At 31.6% G+C, this 18,592-nt stretch overlaps 2 protein-coding genes across 2 annotated transcripts in view; one reads left to right on the top strand and one right to left on the bottom strand.

Annotated features, from left to right (window-relative positions):
• Positions 1-10,480, bottom strand: part of LOC143057623 (DNA-directed RNA polymerase, mitochondrial-like) — a 36,155-nt gene extending 25,675 nt beyond the window's left edge. The window contains exons 1-7 of the mRNA XM_076230965.1: positions 10,270-10,480; positions 9,305-9,529; positions 6,427-7,334; positions 5,791-5,907; positions 4,202-4,363; positions 3,810-3,878; positions 1,969-2,076 (exon numbers count right to left, since the gene is read on the bottom strand). Of these exons, the coding sequence (XP_076087080.1) occupies positions 1,969-2,076; positions 3,810-3,878; positions 4,202-4,363; positions 5,791-5,907; positions 6,427-7,334; positions 9,305-9,529; positions 10,270-10,426 (1,746 nt within the window). The 5' untranslated portion in view covers positions 10,427-10,480. The remainder of the gene's footprint in view (positions 1-1,968; positions 2,077-3,809; positions 3,879-4,201; positions 4,364-5,790; positions 5,908-6,426; positions 7,335-9,304; positions 9,530-10,269) is intronic.
• Positions 10,481-10,752: 272 nt separating this feature from the next.
• LOC143057622 (E3 ubiquitin-protein ligase TRAIP-like) lies at positions 10,753-18,132 on the top strand. The gene is made up of 3 exons (XM_076230964.1): positions 10,753-10,837; positions 16,122-16,630; positions 17,308-18,132. The coding sequence occupies exons 2-3, from the start codon at positions 16,126-16,128 to the stop codon at positions 18,093-18,095; spliced, it is 1,293 nt and encodes a 430-aa protein (XP_076087079.1). The 5' UTR covers positions 10,753-10,837; positions 16,122-16,125; the 3' UTR covers positions 18,096-18,132.
• The last annotated feature ends 460 nt before the right edge of the window (positions 18,133-18,592 follow it).

The raw sequence follows: 18,592 nt of genomic DNA, 5'->3' as shown, positions 1-18,592 counted from the left end.
TCATTTCAAATATTGACACTTTCCCTGAATTTATCCAAACTTATACCTAAGTCTATAGGATACAATGCTGAAAAGATGATATATTCAGTCTATTATCATTTTTTTATATATCTAACTATCCTGCTGTATTGAAGACTTTTTTTTTTCTTGCTGTTATGTGTTAATAAAAGGTTTCATAAAATGTTATGCAAATCTTAACATGTTAAATGCAATGTTCCATCTATAAAAGAAATAGAGAGTCAGTATATTTTATCTAATCATAATATTCTTTATCTAGAGTAAAATATTTCTTCTATAGAGAATTTGCAAAAAAAACTAGAGGCTCTAAAGAGCCTGTGTCGCTCACCTTGGTATATATGAATATTAAACAAAGGAAGCAGATGGATTCATGACAAAATTGTGTTTTGATGATGGTGATGTGTTTGTAAATCTTACTTTACTAAACAGTCTTGCTGCTTACAATTATCTCTATCTATAATGAATTGGCCCAGTAATATCAGTGGAAATGTTAATAAAAATTTACAAATTTTATGAAAATTGTTAAAAATTGACTATAAAGGAAAATAACTCCTTAGGGGGTCAATTGACCATTTCGGTCATGTTGACTTATTTGTAAATCTTACTTTGCTGAACATTATTGCTGTTTACAGTTTATCTTTATCTATAATAATATTCAAGATAATAACCAAAAACAGCAAAATTACCTATTCACGGGCAGCAACCCAACAACGGGTTGTCAGATTCATCTGAAAATTGAAGAGCAGATAGATATTGATCTGCTAAACAATTTAACCCTGTGTCAGATTTGCTCTAAATGCTTTGGTTTTTGAGTTATAAGCCAAAAACTGCATTTTACCCCTATGTTCTATTTTTAGCCCATGGCCATCTTGGTTGGTTGAACGGGTCACGCCACACATTTTTAAAACTAGATACCCCAAAGATGATTGTTGCCAAGTTTGGATTAATTTGTCCCAGTAGTTTCAGAGGAGAAGATTTTTGTAAAAGATAACTAAGATTTACGAAAAATTGTTAAAAATTGACTATAAAGGGCAATAACTCCTAAAGGGGTCAACTGACCATTTCGGTCATGTTGACTTATTTGTAAATCTTACTTTGCTGAACATTATTGCTGTTTACAGTTTATCTCTATCTATAATAATATTCAAAATAATAACCAAAAACAGCAAAATTTCCTTAAAATTACCAATTCAGGGGCAGCAACCCAACAACGGGTTGTCCGATTCATCTGAAAATTTCAGGGCAGATAGATCTTGACCTGATAAACAATTATACCCCATATCAGATTTGCTCTAAATGCTTTGGTTTTTGAGTTATAAGCCAAAAACTGCATTTTACCCCTATGTTCTATTTTTAGCCGTGGCGGCCATCTTGGTTGGTTGACCGGGTCACGCCACACATTTTTTAAACTAGATACCCCAATGATGATTGTGGCCAAGTTTGGTTTAATTTGGCCCAGTAGTTTCAGAGGAGAAGATTTTTGTAAAAGCTAACGACGACGGACGACGACGACGGACGCCGGACGCCAAGTGATGGGAAAAGCTCACTTGGCCCTTTGGGCCAGGTGAGCTAAAAAGAATCAATAATTCATGATACAGGAGATTTTTCTGGACTGTATATGCAGGATATTGTTTACTTTTGTATAAATAATCACTTTTGTACAAACAAAACAAATAAATTTATTCTACATTTTACAAATTATTTCTTATTACTGAATGTGATTTTTTTCTATTTCACAGCTATAACACAGAAAACTTAACAACCACTTATCACTCATTTCGTATAACAGAATGATTGTTCAGAAGAAAATTTTTGAAGTTATATACAACTCCATCATTTTAGGCAAAGATGTGGTTAAATAACTACTTATTCAGTACATCTAGTTACATGTTACAATTGTTTTAGATGAAGCCTAAAAAATGACTTTATATTGCAGACTTTATAACTTGCCTGAGATAAATCAACTTGTTCATTAAGAGGCTGGAGAAGAGGTCCAGAATATGGCCGTGGTCCCTCTGGAGAATTTGGTACAAAGTCCTCTATCAACTGATTTAAAGCCTGAAAAGATATGGTTTCATAGTATTAAAAGGTATAAGTGGCTCAAGTTATATCTCAACTAAAATAAAATCACCTATCAACTAATTTTAAGCTAAAATGTGATGTTTAAATGAAATAATTGTATGGAAAAAATAATTTAGTATCTGCCATTAATATGAAAGAAGATAGATTCATAGAAAAGACATACATTTTTTTTGCAAACTTATATATAAATATATGTATAAACAATATGTTTGTATAGAAATAATAACAATGAAATCATTAACAGCAAGGGGAGACAACCATACTAAAAACACATCTAAACACAATTATTTCCCTTTAAAACATGTCATTATCTATTGTGATGTTGAAATCGTCATTCAGTAATACTAATAGAATTGTGCATATTCTTTTCCTCATTTTTCTAAGTGTTGCAAACTGTAATGCAAAGATCATTACATGTTTGGAATTAAAAGAAATTTTGTTATTTCAAAGAGTAATCCTCCAAAAGCATCAAGAATATAAGTGCATTTTCAAAAGATTTCATTTGACAAGTAGGATTATCAATATTAAACTGAAATCAGCATTATCTTTAATATAACTCATTTTTTTATAACCACAAGTGTGCACACGCTGAAATGTCTCGCCTTCTTTTACTAATCATTGATATTATGTTGATAGTCCTAAGTATAAAGCTTTATTACAACTGTCACATAAACTTAACATTAACCAAGATAACTAAACAAAGACTAATGAACCATGAAATAGAGGTCAAGATCAGATGAACTATGCCAGGCAGACATGTACAGCTAACAATGCTTCCATACAACAAATATAGTTGACCTATTACTTATAGTTTAAGAAAAATAGACCAAAACACAAAAACTTAACACTGTGCAATGAACCATGAAAATGAGGTCACAGTCAAATAAAACCTGTGCGACTGACATAGATCATAAAATATTTCCATACACCAAATACAGTTGACCTATGACATATAGTGTTAGATAAAAAGACCAAAACTCAAAAACTTTACTTTGACCACTGAACCATGAAAATGAGGTCAAGATCAGATGATATCTACCCGCTAGACATGTACACCTTACAATCATTCAATAAAACAAATATAGTACACTTATTGCATAAAGTATGAGAAAAACAGATCAAAACACAAAAACTTAACTATAACCACTGAACCATGAAAATTAGGGCAAGGTCAGATGACACCTGCCAGTTGGACATGTACACCTTACAGTCCTTCCATACACCGAATATACTAGCACTATTGCTTATAGTATCTGAGATATGGACTTGACCACCAAAAATTAACCTTGTTCACTGATCCATGAAATGAGGTTGAGGTCAAGTGAAAACTGTCTGATGGGCATGAGGACCTTGCAAGGTATGCACATACCAAATAGTTATCCTATTACTTAAAATAAGAGAGAATTCAACATTACAAAAAATCTGTACTTTTTTTTCAAGTGGTCACTGAACCATGAAAATGAGGTCAAGGACATTGGACATGTGACTGAAGGAAACTTCGTAACATGAGGCATCTATATACAAAGTATGAAGCATCCAGGTCTTCCACCTTCTTAAATATAAAGCTTTTAAGAAGTTAGCTAACACCGACGCCGATCACTATTACTAGGTCGAGCTTTCTGCAACAAAAGTTGCAGGCTCGACAAAAATGAGTGAGTTGTTTTCATAAGACCTTGCTATATTTATTCGTATACTCATTATATACTTACATTTAAAATAATCTGCCTCTCATTTTTTCTCATCACACATTCATTGAAAATATTTTTTACATCATAACCCTGCAAAAAAACAATATTCAAATACAATTTATTGTCATCCCTCTGTCCCAACATTTTTTTCTTTCTTATTTCATTTCACATTTTCAAATATTTTCTACAACCTTAGAGAAGCAAAAAAAATATAGTAAAGTTTTCCTATTCATATTTATTTTTACCAGTGAATCATTCAGAAACTGAGAAGAGGTCAAACAACAATGCTAACAGTGAGACATTTAAAGCACTTAAAAATCCAAACACAAAAATATATATATAATTTACATGATATATTAAATGTTATCAACAGATCTCCATGTACTTAAATTTTTAATGTTTTCTGTACATACCAGAGAACTGATCTCATTTAGTATTTCCTGTCCCATTTCTACATCCATTTGTGTCTGTCTTCCAAGGTAGCTTAGAAAAGCTGAATAGCACTGTAATGATGGCTTGATATCAGGCTGTTCTTTTAAACAATCCATTATTTCTTCCATTTTTGTTATATCCCCCTGAAATAAATAAAAGTTAAAGTGTGGTTACCTGGCATAATTTACACGATCAATTATACTGTATATAATATTCAGGAACCTGAAGTTCAGTGGATGTGATTGTTGATGTGGTTTTTAAATGTTATAATGGTTTATTTTAACAGATTGTGACTTTGATGGAGAGTTGTCTCATTGACACTCATACCACATCTTCTTATATCTATATACAAAAACAAGGAGAGATTTTAATCAATATATGTACCAATCTTTTTCGCCATGAAGTATGAAAAAGACCTAGGACCATTTCACATTTACTACCTATGCAAGGAGTGAGTGAGATTAGGTTTAAACAATCTTCAATTAGAAATGTTCCAGTACGAGAGGTTTACTACACTTTTGTTTGTTTTGACATCACTTAAGATGGTACCCAACACCTTAACTTAAATTAATTTGGCTCGTTTAATTTTCATAAAATTTTGACAAGGTATTTACTTTAACCCTTTGACAAAAAAATAAAAATTTCAAAAATTTGAACCAACCATTTTATCAGAAAAATTACACTGGTTATATAGCAGTTTGACAAACACTTATTCTGATCATCGAGAAGCTTAATATTCCCTTAACCCTTTCGCCGATGAGTCCCGGTTTACAGGGATTCACGCTTCAGACAGCTGACGATGAGTCACGTTTTACCGGGATCGGAATACCTCTTTAATGTTTCCCACTTAAAACAGTGCAAACATGAGTTATCTTTCTTTGATGAATATCCGGATGAAAGTGTAAACATGGCGCTTCCGTTTGTTGAAAACCGTGTCAAAATCAGAGGAAATTTACAGAATTTACGAGAATTTGAAATGAGGGAACATTTTTTTTGAAAGAATATGGAAGAATTGAAGCCAAACTAGTATACTTTTTTGACATAAAATGTCGTTTTAAGTACAAAACACTTGGAATGGACATCGTTCAGTGTGAGGAATTTGTACAGCCTCATAAAAAATTTCAAAATTTTGCCGTTTTGGATTAAAAATTACGATTTGGGGTCAAAGAGCAGAATTTTGAGAATTTCACCTAGAAAATGCCGAAAATTTGAATATTTTTAGAAGAAAAAATTATTAAAACATGAATAAAACTGTGAACATGGTGTTAGTGAATGAAATAAATACACAAATAACTACAAATAAGTTTTTATTGACATTTATTATGAAGATCTCCCAATTGAGTAATAGTAGCCAGGGAAACCATCGTCTCAGAGTAGCTTCTGTCTGGGCAGCAATCGGTGAAAGGGTTAACAACACAACGTAATAAAAACGTTTAGTTGATTTTACAGAATTATCTCCCTGTAGTGTTAAGTACCACCATAACCTCAGAGATATTTTTTTAAACAATGTCAATACTCATCTGAATGTTTGCTGATTATTAATTAAATCGTACCAAAATTATGTACTTACAATTACTGCATAATGTTGAAGCAGAGTAGAATAGATGGAGTTATCCGTGATGGCATATTCAGGTTTCTTAAACTGTTTGTGTCTATTAAATCTCAAAGCAAAGTATGCTTTGTCAGCCTACAATATAAATTATTGGTAAGAAACATATATTCAATATAGTGGTATTCTTTCTATATCAAAGATTTCCATTAAAACTAACAAAGGGGAACAACTCTACCTTGATCAGTTGATGTAAGGGCCTACAATATAAATTATTGATAAAAACATAACAATTTAAATCTCATAGTAGTGGTATAATAGATTTCAAGGTCATGAACCACTCTGGTAATACAATGTATGGTAATATGGTTTCCATTAAAAAATCCAAAATCATTTAATTCATACGTAAACTGACTGCAATAAATATTGAGTTTGTCAAATTTAACTTTGATTTTTTTTTAAACAGCATCATTGATATTATTTTCTTAATATCTGTATGGAAAATGAGTCCTTGCCAGAAATACATGTTTGCCATCTAGGTTTATTTTGAAGTTGAATTCATCATAATCACATTAGAATTTTTCCTTTAGTGTGAAATGTTCCTAGCAATAAATACATTGCTACAATTCTAACATTATTCTTACATTTGTGTCTTACCTGATCTGAAAACAGACATGCATCAACGAAAAATCTAAAGTCCATATTAAAGATCACATTTTTCCTTTCAATATCCTGTACAGTTTTATTATTTATGTCTAAATGCTGACTCCAGTCTTTCTTCTGTTTTGCTATATGTTCAATATGTTTTTTACTTGTTTTACTCTTTGTTGCTATTTTGGAAGGATCTTTTGAACTGTCCATAACATGTGACCCTGATTTAAAAGGAGCATCTATACTTTCAGTAAAATCCTCAACCGCACCGATAGTTTTCTCACTGAAATTTATTCCTGATAAATTTTCTGGCTTCCACTGACTCAACATTTCTGATTTTCTACTACCTGATATTGTTTCTGATTTCGGAGAACTTGAAAATGTTTCTGATTTTGAACTACTTGGAAATGCTTCTGATTTTAAACTTCCAGATACATTTCTCAATTTAGGACTAGAAGTATTTGACTTTTGAACAGAAGTTCTGACCTTTCCGTGTGATTTTCTCTTATTCTGATTTTTAACTTTATCACTAATATTTGTATTTAAATGGTCCTCAATTGATCTAAATTCTATGTCAGGTGTCCTGGTAGAGTCATTGTAATTCACATGATGATGAAAACTTTGGCTAGTTTTACCAAGCTTTTCATCTTTTAAAGCGTCTGTGATTGACTGTAAAGTTGCTGATGTTGATTCTATAATGTGTTTGACTTGTTCATTAGCACTATTATTAATATTCACAGTCTTAATGTCAGTGGATGGAAAAGATTTCTGCATTACTTCCACATTTTGTAACGTTCCATGTATTTCTTCTACATTCAATTGTCCATTTATTTGTTCTGGTTCCTTAGCCATGTTAGCAGCTGATTGATGTGAAATCTGTTTCTGAAATTTCTTTAACTGATTTTCCCATCCATCTGATAATATAGAAAGAGAAGTATTAATAATATGCTAATACAATAAAAAGCTTAAAATTCAAGGTTCAGCAATGTTCAGTGTATTGTAAAGTGGAAAATTCTAGCATAATTTGCAAGGGGATATTAAATTCTTAAAATATTTTGTCATTAAGTTTAAATGGTGACAATATCATCTTGCAAGTAAAATAAAAATAAAGGACAAGAAAAAAGCCAAACAAATCCAATATGAACATGTACAAGTTTTTGCACTCATAATTGATCAAATTTAAACTCTTTAAAAGATATTGCCTAATAATCTGTTGAGCTACACTCACTGATCTGACATACATTTGTTGTATCTTCCATCAACTTTTGAAAATAGTAATGAATATTTATTTCTTCAGCATTTCCGTATATTTGTTAAGTATAAATTAAATATTTACAGCTAATTCGCTAATGCATGTAGAACAAAACTTTGGTTAGCTTGCTTGCTAGCTTGGTTTTTATATTGTACAATCCATAGGATAACACCAAATTAAATTCAAATATTAAAGAACCTTAGTGAGCACGCTCAAATACCCCACGTCCCCACATTGTCATTGGAGAAATTAAATAAGTATATAAGAAAAAAAAATTGTATAAGAAAAAATACTGAATAATAATTTCCTGTCAATATACACATCTACATAGTATGTCCTTATTATCTACAAAATTTCATGAAATTCTGTTGTGTGTTTTCAGAGGAGTTGCGATGACAAACTGTTGCAGAAGTACATTGAAGCAAATAAGTTCAAAGGGGTATAACTCCTAGAAAAAAAAATGAATCGTAATTTTCTGTTGATATGCACATCTACGTAGTATGTCCTTATTATCTGAAAAGATTTCGTGAAATTCTGTTGTGTGGTTTGAGAGGAGTTGCGATGACAAACTGTTGCAGTAGTACATTAAAGTAAATAAGTTCAAAGGGGCGTAACTCCTAGAAAAAAAATTGAATCGCAATTTCCCGTCGATATGCACAACTACATAGTATGTCCTTATTATCTGAAAAGGTTTCGTGAAATTCTGTTGTGTGGTTTGAGAGGAGTTGCGATGACAAACTGTTGCAGTAGTACATTAAAGTAAATAAGTTCAAAGGGGCATAACTCCTAGAAAAAAAATTGAATCGCAATTTCCCGTCGATATGCACAACTACATAGTATGTCCTTATTATCTGAAAAGGTTTCCTGAAATTCTGTTGTGTGGTTTGAGAGGAGTTGCGATGACAAGAAACAGGACTGACGGACGGACTGACGGACGGACGGGTCAAAATCATTATACCCTCCGCAACTTCGTTGCGTGGGGTATAATAATATATTCAGGTTAAAAAATGCCTATATATATACTGTTTAAAGATGTCAATCTTATTTACAAAGCTTACAAGTATTAACAATTATACAAATAAAGCAAGCAAGCCAAAAAAAGTTTTACTTTGCAAGCATTAGGAAATCAGCTGTAAATGCATTTTATTTTAGGATTTTCTTTTTCATTGCAGACATGGTAGATTTGTGAATATGACAGCAGTGACTTGAGAATGTGATGCAAACTACTTTGACGAGTCTTAGGACATTTTTTTTTAATTTTATTTTAAACAAATTTGACTTCACTTATCTAGACCATAGATATGTTCTTTTCTTTTTGTTCATAAATACTTTTTTACTTTATTGAGCCTCAAAAACATGAAATCAGAAAATAAACCACATTATTTCCATAAAAGTTACCATATATCAATGTTCCTGTTCATTTCGTTGAGGTTTCTTTTTATTTCATCTATGCGTTCAACTATATATACTAAAAAAAATTCTTTCTGTAATGTCAGTGCACGCTAAACTATATATTTCTCTTAAATTTACAATACATTTCTTTTCATGACAGCTTGCTCTAAACTTTATTTTTCTTATATATTCATAATCTCTTTACCAAATTTGTTTACAGATATCTTTAATTAAGCTTACCAATATGAAGATAGGGCTGATCCTTTCCCTCAAATGTGGAAGAGCTTTTAACATTTTTATAATTGATTCCTTTTGACATTATCTTCTCTATGTTGATTTTATTTTCATATTCTTTCTCTTTAAACCATGCCTTTCCATAGCTTCTTTTATTCTTATGTCTGACACTTGGAAATGAATCATGGCGAGGAACATGCATGGTTACACCTCCATGGATATGCTGTGGTCCTAAAAAGAAAATTAACAATAAATTTACAGAATTTTAATTTTTTGTTATTCTTAATTAGTCATTTCAAGGTACCTTATCATAAATAGTCTTAGTGTTAGAAGCATACTGTTGAAGACTATTTCCTGATCTCAAGATGTCATTAGATTATTTTTTATGGTCAGTTTTATCAAATTTGTTCTTACGTCTTTTAAAGTGACTTTGAATATGTTTTAAATTTGTCAAGTTGTAGTGTTGTTGCTGTTTCATGTAATATATCAGTAATACTGATATATAACATACTGAGTATGTATTGTATGGTTGGATTATGTTTCTGTGTGTAAGAGAGTTGTTCCCCTTTTATCAGCAATGTGTATTTTTGTTTGTGACGTCATCTTTGTCCGATTAGAATGTAGAAATGGAAGCAGATGTGTTTTTATCATGTTTATCTGTCTGTATGTAATCTCCTCAATCCTTGCTATTCCCAAAGTCTGTAATATTCATATATAGAAACTGAAAAACACATCACAAACTGTGTGTGTGTAATCCAAACCGATGAAATATGGATGATATGAAAATATATGACATGACAATAACACTTCTCCGATAAAATTACGCCTCATTTAGAACAGATTGTTCAATGACATTGTCATCGAACTCATGTCAAACGGTGTCATTCATTTGTTTATAACAACTCAAAATTGGTATATAAATGTGCACCATAATGGTCAGATGCAAGGGGTATAATGACAGATCTCCTCACCTTGTCCTCTGTTATTGTTAGATCTGAATGCCCTGCAATTATTGCAACCCTGAAGTCGGATGACTTCTAATTCTATTTTAAGGGGAAGATATGTCACATGAGAAGCAATTGGTTTGTTGTATAAGCTAGAACAACACAGTCTTAGGATCTGAGACATTTGTAGATAAAATTATGTAAAAACGTGTAGGACATGTGCTTCGTCCTTTACCCTGACCGATCAATATGGATTTTAAAATTTCATTCAAATTATTTGGTTGAATAAACGCTTCAATGACAGTGATGTTTAATTTTGGGAGTAATCATTTTTCTCCTAAAATTAAAATTAGATATATTTAAAATTGGAATGTAGTAGAGTATCAACATTAAGGAATATACTTAACCTACATAATTTTAATAAGATTAGATAAGAATTGACTATGATTTAAAATAAATCCGTCACAAATTGCATTTATAATTAGCCACAATTGAAAATAACTACTCCTACCGGAAACCAGACTATTTATTATCTAACAACAGCGCGAACTTTGAACAACATATATATCTTACATTACTGATTATGCTGTACTCCGTATGTTTTAGTATGCATACTTATGTCCTCGTTTATCACCAAGTCTTTCTCTAATAATTCTTAAATCTTTGATGCACAATGTATCCTTTATAGAATTTTTCAGAGACTGAATTGTATTCTAATTTTCAGGATTTGAGACGTTTCGGCCACATATTGACATAAGTCAACTAGTCGTTTCGGTCATACTCCCAGTTCGGCAACGGCATAATGTATTGTATGGAGTGGAGTGTTGGAGTGGAGTATTGGAGTGGAGTGTTGGAGTGAACTTTTGGAGTGAAATTTTTGGAGTGAGATTTTGGAGTGAAATTTTTGGAGTGAGATTTTGGAGTGAAATTTGATGAAAAATTTTGTAGTGAATAATTTAAAAACAAACTATACTGAAATAGAAATAAAAAAATGCATGCAGTGAAGTATTCGAATAATAATGTGAACGACCTCATATCAACAGTCCTTTATAAACAATTTCAAATTCTCCTGATCTACTGATGCATAACTAAGAGTTATTTAATTATTTAGCATTGTGATTTCCCAATCTCTTAAGAATCTGGCAGCATCCTCATTAGGAGAATTTTACATGCTCGTGTATTAGGTTTAGTCCCCATTTCCATTCTTTATTATATTATATTATTTTGTAAAATGAACAAAAAATCTTCACATTATCATGTTTTAAAGTATCATATTTATTGTTTTTAGTTTTTTAAATGATTTACAAATTAATTGACTTGAGCTTCTGTTTAAATAAAAAGAATGTTTAAATGTTTTCAACAATGATGAAAGTATTTTCATTTTCTGAATTTAATTTAGATGAAATTTGGATTGATGAAAAAAATAAATTATTAATTGGTATTACCTAGCTATCATTTCGGTATCAATAGAACACAATAATAAAAGTTGAACTGCAATTACAGTGTTATTTCCGGGATTTACATTGAGACAATATTGTTACACCTGGGGTGTGTGGTTAAACCTTCGTAGCAGGCTGAGCTATAAATATAAATATAAAACATAGGTAATATGGTAATTTTTAATACAGGCACTGGTATAGATACATCAATAGTAATATAATATCATATATATATATATAATAAATCTCCAATATGTGGATACATATTAACAAGAGAGATTGGTCAAATTTCAATATTTACAAAACTATTTAGTTGTAGTTATAAGGCATATAATAATTATGGTCTCAATAAAATATATAAGTCTTGAGATTCATTACGTATGTTGGTTGAAGGAACCGGATTTAATAAAAGTTGAAAATAAATGAACCAACTACTAACGTTGTTGTCAAATCTATAAAAGATATTGTTGAAAATCAATATAGGAAAAAAGAAATTGATTCACAAACTTATAATTTCTTGAGGAATAATAATGAATCAAAACACGGACACATGTACCTTCTTCCAAAAGTTCATAAAATTAATCTAGAAATAATTAATGAGGCATTCCGAACTGGTCAAATAGTTGGAAACATAAACATTCCTTACCGACCAATCATCAATAAGTGTAACTCTCCCAGGAGACGCATTGAAAGATTACTGGGTCTAATCTTAAAACCATTATTGAAGAGGCATAACTTTTACATTCAAGATACAAAAGACTTCATTAATAAAATAGAGTCACACGAGGTCACAAAAGAATGCATCCTTATTGCCTATGATGTAACGTCGATGTACACAACTATGAACATTGATAACTTAGAAGAAACAATTATCAATTCATTAGAATCAATCAATCAATCAAACTTTTTAGAACATGGCGTTGTCGCATATCAAATGAAAGCTCATCTACCCTGTGTTACATATATATCATACTTCCGATCTCAAAAATGTAGGCGGATGAGGTCATTAAGTTTAAAAAGCGAAAATTTCAGAAGGTATGCTTGTCGTATATCAAACGAAAGGTCGTACAAAGAACATTACGAAAACATCACTTTAACAGGAAAGACCTTTCAATTGTTTTACAAACAATTGAGATACTAGTTATTACGAATTTTATTCTTTGCACAAAGATATGAGCATTATTATGATATTCTGGTTCGATGAGTTTTCCCAGATTTTTGCCCATTAGGACTTCGAAATTCTGTGCAATTCAAATGACACTCCCACATGGTGAGTTAATGAGAGGAGCATATTTCATATTTTTAAATGAACATGACCAAATAATTATTCATGATTATCTGTGATCAAAATTTAAATCAATATTTTAAATCATTATTTAGCATAATTTTTCTTTATTTATTTTTAATGAATACTTGTTCAAAATTAAACAAAACATTTAATTTTCTACTTCTAGAATAATATAATTTATCGCTATTTTGTGCATTTTTCTTTTGATCTTTTTTGGGATAATTTTCATATCATGCTCTCGCTTGAGATGGAAACATTATCGCTAGAAACTAAGGAGGCCACGTGGCGTTGCTAACGAAATTGACATGAAATTGACAACGTCGTCATAGGTAAAATAGCGATCAACAGATTATCATTGGTCATCTCAACTCGATTGCTTTTCTCACTTTTGCTGTTCCAGCTCAAGCGAGAAAATCAATCTCGTTGAGATGATCAACAATAATCTATAAATATACTCTAAAATTTCACCAAAAAAAAAAAATCACTCCAAAATCTCACTCCAAAAATTTCACTCCAAAATCTCACTCCAACACTCCACTCCAATACTCCACTCCAACACTCCACTCCATAAAATACATTATGCCTTCGGCAACAGTCAATTCGACCATACGGTTTCTTACTTTTCCTATGCATTAATTGGTTGACAATGAGTTTTCTAAACAAACAACATGAACAAATAGTTTTAAAAAAACAAAACGATCAGACATTTTGGTGCCAATTTTAGTTGTGATACTATTATGCCTTCTTGAACAGTTGAAAGGCTAATATGAGGCAGGCATTACCTGTGAATGGGGACGAACTGTATGATTTTTGTTTTTTAAATCAAAGATGTTAAAAAGAGAAACGGAAATACCGTAACGTTTCTGATTTTGGTTTTGTTGTTAGGGATTTTAGTTGTGACGTTATTTAAGTTATGACGTCATATTCAATGTAAACAAAGAAACGCTGTCATCAGGTAACATTTTTTATAACAAACAATTTTTAAAAATGAATTAGTTTAAGTTCCTTTCTTAGACATGTTAGACTGATAAATATACATTTTATTCATAGTCTCATGCAAACCAGACATGAAATGGAAGTATATTTCTGTGCAGATCCGGAAATTCAAAAACGCGACCAAATAATTCATGAACAATTTTTAGTTAATTAGTACAATGAAAAATTTCGGGAATTTTTCCTGATTTTTTTTTTTTTTTTTTTTTTTATTGAATTTTCTAATGTAATAGGGGACTTCGTCCCCATATTATGATTTTGCTTCAGCGAAGTCAAAGTCAAAAATATAATCATGATAATAGTCTTGTTACTTTCAAGACGGCATAATTATTTTAAGGTTGGAACACCCCATTATTTTGGACCATCAATACATTAGAATGGAGACATATCAGGGATGTTTCCACATTTTGAAAGAGGGGAGGAGAATAAAATATCTTGCAGTGCAGAGCGCAGCGAATTTTTTTGAATTTTTTCGCCAAAAAAAAATTAATTGTGAACAATGGTGAATACAGTAATATAATGCATTATGGTTCCTGACTTGATATATTTTATAGTTATCAATGGGTGTCTTTCGCCCCCTTTTTTAGTAAAATTTAGTCACAAAGTTTGTGCGACAAAAAGTTGGAAAAAAACATTACAATAATTGCTGGACCAATGTTTGGTATGGATATGGAAATGTGGACTGTCATACAGAAAACAGCCTAAATTACATACATTACATAATCTTGATGATCATATAAACCCACTATGAACATGATAAAGGCTATTTTAATCTTCAGCTATCCAAAAATGAATTTTATTGCACACTAGCCATGCTAGCTCTCATATTTGAAAAATCCACAGGGGTCAAAATGCGAAACTACACACCTAACTGTGGAGTGCTACCAAACATGTAGAAGGGCAAATATTGGCCATTGATGTTGGGCTCATTAATGTTAGAAATTTAAAATGCCATCATGGTCATATAAAATAACATAAAAAAGAAGATGTGGTATGATTGCCAATGAGACAACTCTCCACAAGAGACTAAATGACACAGAAGTTAACAACTATAGGTTACGGTACAGCCATCAACAATGAGCAAAGCCCATACCACATAGTCAGCTATAAAAGACCCCAAAATGAAGGCATGATAAGGCCTAACTTTGATCAATACTCAGGTTTATAATGGCCAACATTTGTTATCGAGCCTGCCCAATATACATGATATAGGGATAGTGATCTGGTGGTGGCAATAGCTTCTCAAAAGCTTTAAGTTAAGAAGTTTGAAGACCTGGATGTTCCATACATTGTATATAGATGCCTTATTTCATGGACTTTCCATCTGCCATATGTCCTTTGTCCTTGACCTCGTTTTCATGGTTTAGTGTCTACTTAAAAAAAAAAAAAAAAATTTCTTCTTATTATGAATAAGAGGATAACTATATTTAGTATGTGGGTACCTTGCAAAGTACTTAATATGCCCATCATACAGTTTTCATTTGACCTATACCTCATTTCATGGATCAATGAACAAAGTTGAGTTTTTGTGGTCAAGTCCATATATCAGATACTATAATCAATAGGTCTACTACATGTATATGTGTTGAATGGAATAATTGTAAGATGTACGTGTCCAACTGGCATGTTTCATCTGACCTTGACCTCATTTTTGATGTATCATGTGTATCAGTGGTCATAGTTAAGTTTTTGAGTTTTGCTCTTTTTTTCTAATACTGTCAGACATAATTTATAGACACTGTCTATAAATTATGCAATAGGTCAACTATTATTGTGTATGTAAATATTTTATGATGTACATGTCAGTCTTGCAGCTTTTATTTGACCTTGACCTCATTTTCATGGTTCATTACTCAGTGTTTATTTTTTTGATTTTTTGTGTTTTGGTCTGTTTTTCTTGAACTCTAAGCAATTGGTTAACTTAATTTGTTGTATGGAAGGATTTTAGTGTTTCATTGGTTTTTGATATTCTGATAGAACTTTGGCAAAGGCAGTTTTATTTTATGGGAGGGGGACATAGAACATATCTTTGCTAAAAGACAATATTAATCCAGTCACATATGAAGTCTCTATTTTGACTGGTAACACAGGATGCCTGACATAAACATGATAAAAGCATATCTTTCGTTTCATGTAATGATGTATAATTATATTTTCAGAAGAATGAAGGCACAGTGTTCCATTTGTACTGATTTGTTTGAAAGTGATAATACTATATCAGCTTTACCATGTGGACATACATTCCACGAAAACTGCATAAACCAATGGTTAAAAAATGCCAATACTTGTCCAAGTTGTCGAGTTCCGGTCGAGAGAGGAAAGGTCATTAAAAAACTATTCTTCGATAAAGGAGATGATGAAGGAATAGATGAAAGCAAATTATCCAATGAAAACAATAATCTTAAGGCAAAGTTACGAGAAAAAGATTGTGAACGTGAAAAATTTGACGATGAGAAACAGACATTGCAGAGTAAAATTAATAATCTTGAAAAAGAGATTAAGAACCAAGATGTGAAGATAAAAGAGAAACAAACTACAGTGTCTTCTATGAAGAAAGAATTACAATACTTCCAGGCTCAGCAGAAATCCCTAGAAGTTGAAAGAGATGAATGCAGGAAAGCCAAACGCAAAATGATAGAACTACAAAATGTTCAAATACTTTTAACAGGTAATTTTGGGGTTTAAGTACATGATGTAACAGTAGAACATTAATTTAAAAATCATAATTTTGTGCAAGTCACTACTGAGGACTTATTTATATTGTAAAATTGAAAATGGAAATGGGGAATGTGTCAAAGAGACAACAACCCGACCATAGAAAAAACAACAGCAGAAGGTCACTAACAGGTCTTCAATGTAGCGAGACATTCCCGCACCCGGAGGCGTCCTTCAGCTGGCCCCTAAACAAATATATACCAGTTCAGTGATAATGAACGCCATACTAATTTCCGAATTGTACACAAGAAACTAAAATTAAAAAAATACAAGACTAACAAAGGCCAGAGGCATGAATGTATTTTGGTATATATATATTCGTTTCTATACAACTTAGTTGTAAGAAAAAATATCCATTTATTATCTATAAGATACATATCATGATAGAACAAAGAAAGGAAAGGTGAATTTGTCAAAGAGGCAACAATTCTACCAAAAAGCAGAAAAACTCTCAAGGCGGGCTTCAGGTGGTCTCTAAGCAAAAATGTAAACCAGTTAAGCAAAATGGATTCCACACTAAACTCTTAAAAATACAAATGAATCAAAATTAAAAAAAAAAACAGAAGACTTTACAAAGGCTAGAGGTTTCTGCTATCTTGAGAAAAATGAATATGTTTGTATATTTTTCAGGTTGTGAGACAGATGTACAGGAACTATTAGAAACAAGAACTAACAGTGATGGCTCTGTGAAGGAACTTGCCAAGTATTGTGCAATTTTAAAAAGTGAATTTGAACAGCTGAAATCGAGTCGAAAAGCTATAAAAATTGAATATGACAAATTTAAACGTGACTTTATTTCTAAAGATACGAAGCTGAAAGACTCATTAAAAGAATTATCATATTTAAGAGATGTGTCTAAGAAATCAGAGGAAGACTTACAAAAAGCAGAAAAACATAATGATCATTTACAGAAAAAAGTTTCTAAGTTACAGAACTTGTTAAAAAGCCCAAGGGCAAATGGTAACGATAGCTTTATAGAGACCGTTACCCAGGCTAGTCCTATGATATCAACACCAGTGCTAACAAATTTCTCACACAACATTGTATCAGAATCCCCAGAATTAGTCAAACCTAGTCCAAATACTCAGTTACGAAATCATTGTCAAGAAAATAACATCAAGGTCATGAAGATAACCTCAGTCTCAAGTCAACCACCAGCTAAAAAACAGAAATGTGATGATGTCAACACTTTAGGCAACTTAAATATTTTCAAGAAGAAATCAGGACTCAGCGATATGAAAAGTGCAATACGTAAAGGGTATGACGGACTTGGAGGTCACACGACATTTACAGAACGTCAGATGAAACCTAAACTGGCAATGAAGAAGTCAATTAGTAGAACAATGGATATAAGGAAAGGGATGATGGCACGTGTTCCCAAGCTTCCATCACTAGATAATTTTGTCACCATTGACTAACTTGATCAGATTTGTGATAACTGGACATGGTCTGTTAGGCCTAAATTAAAATATTGTTTGTTTGCCCTTTTCCGACCCTATGTTTTGAAACAGGGTAGGTAGGTAGGTAAAATATTTTATTTTATAGATACAAAATCTGCATAATGTCATTTTTTTGTCCGTTTGTTTTTGCAAATAAGTTTTCCGCTGGGACTGTTAGTTTTGAAAAAAAAAAATATATAAGAGATAACTTTGTACTGGTAAGATAATGTCCGGGCAGACATAAATTACTAGTAGAAAAAGTCCCTAGAGTGTTACAAATTTCGTGTGTGCCTTTTTTTCCAATAAAAATGCTATAAGACTTAAAACTCAATTGTCACGTATTTTGCATCACATTTATAAATGATTTGTATGGAAAACTTGGCGATTTTACTGCCAGATATTCTCCACTTCACAGGGTTTTGTCACTTTTGGTTCATGTCAGATATAAATAATTTAGCGGCATCGTTAACATAATC

This window comes from Mytilus galloprovincialis, chromosome 13 (genome assembly GCF_965363235.1).
Source record: "Mytilus galloprovincialis chromosome 13, xbMytGall1.hap1.1, whole genome shotgun sequence".
In the NCBI taxonomy this organism is placed as follows: Eukaryota; Metazoa; Mollusca; class Bivalvia; order Mytilida; family Mytilidae; genus Mytilus; species Mytilus galloprovincialis.
The sequence above is the reverse complement of the archived record's forward strand: the minus strand, read 5'-3'. Positions and strand labels throughout refer to the sequence as shown.